This window comes from Olea europaea, chromosome 11 (assembly GCF_002742605.1).
Source record: "Olea europaea var. sylvestris chromosome 11, O_europaea_v1, whole genome shotgun sequence".
NCBI lineage: Eukaryota > Viridiplantae > Streptophyta > Magnoliopsida > Lamiales > Oleaceae > Olea > Olea europaea.
This window is the reverse complement of record NC_036247.1, coordinates 16,528,310-16,531,388: the sequence shown is the minus strand read 5'-3', so window position 1 is coordinate 16,531,388 and position 3,079 is coordinate 16,528,310. Positions and strand designations below refer to the sequence as shown.

The 3,079-nt window shown below is 35.7% G+C and overlaps 1 protein-coding gene across 1 annotated transcript in view; it reads right to left on the bottom strand.

Moving 5' to 3' along the window:
* Positions 1-2,805, bottom strand: part of LOC111403598 (zinc finger CCCH domain-containing protein 14-like) — a 4,765-nt gene extending 1,960 nt beyond the window's left edge. Inside the window, exons 1-2 of the mRNA XM_023032162.1 lie at positions 2,597-2,805; positions 1,730-1,790 (exon numbers count right to left, since the gene is read on the bottom strand). Of these exons, the coding sequence (XP_022887930.1) occupies positions 1,730-1,790; positions 2,597-2,678 (143 nt within the window). The 5' untranslated portion in view covers positions 2,679-2,805. The remainder of the gene's footprint in view (positions 1-1,729; positions 1,791-2,596) is intronic.
* Between the last annotated feature and the right edge of the window lie 274 nt (positions 2,806-3,079).

The following is a 3,079-nucleotide window of genomic DNA, read 5'->3' as shown; positions in this document are numbered from 1 at the left end:
CCAACCCCCCCCCCCCCCCCCCCAAAAAAAACAAACAAAAAAAAAAACCACACATAAAATCAATAAAAACCGAAAACTAAAGGTAAATGTAAAGAGAACCTAACATGAGATTCTACAATTACATAAAGTTGCCTAGAATAACTCCTACACAGTTCACTACTGACTACTTTCCCCCTTAGCTGACTATCCTCATATACCCATGAATAAATGAAAAAGAGAACTCCTTTGGATCGTAAGTAGGTAACGGGCACCAGTGTATTGACAAATGACAATTTTAGAGACAAAAACAGAAGCCATTGTGCCAATTGAGCATCAGATACGAAGTGTATCAATAGCTTTCACTCTTCCACGAACTACAAATCAAAAAACAATAGTGCTAGAAGAAAGAGAAATTCATAAGCATTTTGAATGAAATCTTGAAGGTAAAAATGACTTTTATGAGGAATTACAGGTTTTACCAGGTTGATAAGAGCTTAGGAAGCAATTATGAGCAGCCAGTACAGTGTCCAGGAAATCTGTTTTATGGTTTTAAAGAATTGAAATGTGCAAAAGCATGATCCTTTTTTTCTTTTTTTTGGTCGGACCATAGTAAACATATAAGCTGTAAAAATGAAAAAATGACCACGCCTCCAAGAAATCTGTTTTATGGTTTTTAAAAAAGTGCAAAATTACGATCTTCTTTGTTTGGACCTTAGTAAACAAATAAGCCATCAAAATGAAAAAAAAATGACCATGCCTGTATGACATAAGGAATATGCAGAACACATTCAAGTTAAAATTTTCATTGCAACTTTTCAGAAAAAATTGTTGTAAATAAATCAGGACAATCAAGGAAGAATAAGGGACCAACCATGCTAAAGTGTAAATGGAAGTTTCTTTGGTTCACTTGAAATCTTGAGACATTATGTTTGTAACTACTATGAAGTCAGGGCAAAGATATTCGATAATACACAGGCATTATGGAACCATACGATGCAGGAATGCCATATGTGAGTTCCAAGAGGTAAAAAATTTCAAGAATGAATTGAGTACAAAGATCAACCGAAGCCAAAAAAAAAAAAAAACTGCAAACAAGAATATATACAATGGACAACGTGCAATAACCAATTCAAGTATGTAAGCAACTACAGCGTTAGCAAGCAAAAACTTTTTGTAACCTTAAGGGTCAATCATAAGTGCTGCATAAGAAACCTTTTTTTTTTTTCTTTTTTTTTTTTTAACATTTGGTACTGAGATTTACCGCAAAGAAAGATCCCTGACTAAATCCTTGAGAATGTTGGAAACTTCTGCAGCCCATAACACATTTCAGGCGGGAAGATACTACCCAGGAACAGGCATAACTAAATTCCATACAATCCATTGATTAATCTAACAAGTAATTCTCCAAGGTTGCAAAAGGAGTCGCACATAATTATAATATGGGTACAAATTGATGCAAATTGTTTGCCCACTGAACTTCTTTTGATAACTTTCATTAATCAGCCCTTTCTATTCAATAAGTGTTACACTAGTCCAAGCAAGTGCTTAATTCAATATTGCCGCTCAGCCATTCTTATCAACTAAATGATGAGCACAACCTGTTTCAGAACCTTTGCTATCCGATTCATTGGTCCGGATAATGTTATTCTTTTACTATAAATGAGATAAATCTTCCATCTATATTATGATCATTACCAATGTATAAAAGTTGCAGTTGAAGTATTAATTTTAGATAGGTTAAGATTAGAACCTGAAAAACTTTGTGCATGGCTTCGATTTGCTTCCTATACCAGTTGTAAAGGACTCCATTTCTGTTGCAGAAAATTAATCGTTTTCCTCAGCTAAGCTTTATGAGTTATTAAACTTCATACTTCAACTAATGATTAAGAGCCATATGATCATCACTATTAATAAAATGATATAGAACTTATAATCCAAAAAACTCATGATTGACATTCTGTTTAAAGACACATAAAAGCCTTAAAAAGGGTAGCAAGGAAATTCGGATATCAGGAACTTTCTTCAGGGTACCCGTAGGCTCCCTTTCATCGCGTGCTTATTCGAAGTTACATTCATTTAGGTCAATAAAACATCTCTCGACCACTCTGCCTCAAACAATGATTCCCTGCCGAAAAAGCCCTCTTCAAAAACCAGCATAACTCTAAAATTTAACATAATAAAGGATAAAAAGGTTCATTATGTTCCAGTGGATATACCAGGAGACTCCAGAAATCATAAATCAAAGTATGCCAACATCTTTGTCTTTTATAAAAGTACAAGGTAATTTTCAATTTTCATAATTTGCTATCTAACTATAGGAATTTGGAAAATTACCAATCTTACAATGGGTAATAGTCCAAGTCCATCCGGATTCTATTCTCACAAAAAAGGGAAAAAACCTAACAACAAATGAATCACATTATGGAGTACGAGAAAGAGTGAAACACCATACATTAACATTAGACTAGAAATCCACAAAACAACACTTGACCCAAGCCAAGCGCAGAACACTTGTTGACTACTTCAAAAATACTGACCGCATAAAGAGGTAGACGGGTGAAAAAAAATAAAAAATAAAATAGACGGAAAGTAAGTGTAAAAAGGAATGAAAACAGACCTTGCTTGGATTTCTTGAAACCGCCACTGCCATTGAACGCACCCTCGGGCCTACCTCTCCTTTTTGCGCCTCTGAAATCCATTCAAAAAATTTCTAATATAGAAATTTCAAGAGAGCGAAAGGAGCTTAAATCAAGAGAATGATAAAACCCTAGCTCGAGAGCCCGCGAGAGTCGAAGGGATATCTTCAGTGTATGACCGACTTTTATACCGGTTTTATCATAACTAGTTTTTATTTTCTCCAATCAAGCCGGTTCACTCGAAGTCTGACGATATTGATTTAGATCAAACCCTAGGGGCCCGCTTGGGCGTTCCAGCATATCGGTTATGAGCATTTACGAGCTAATCGATTATGAATAATTTTAGTAGCAATTTTTAAATCAGTCCAGTCCATATAGGGTTGGCAATGGATCGAGTCGGCTCGGCCCTTAATGCCACAAGCTCGGCTCGTTGAAATTGGGCGAGCTCGGCTCGGCCCACGAGC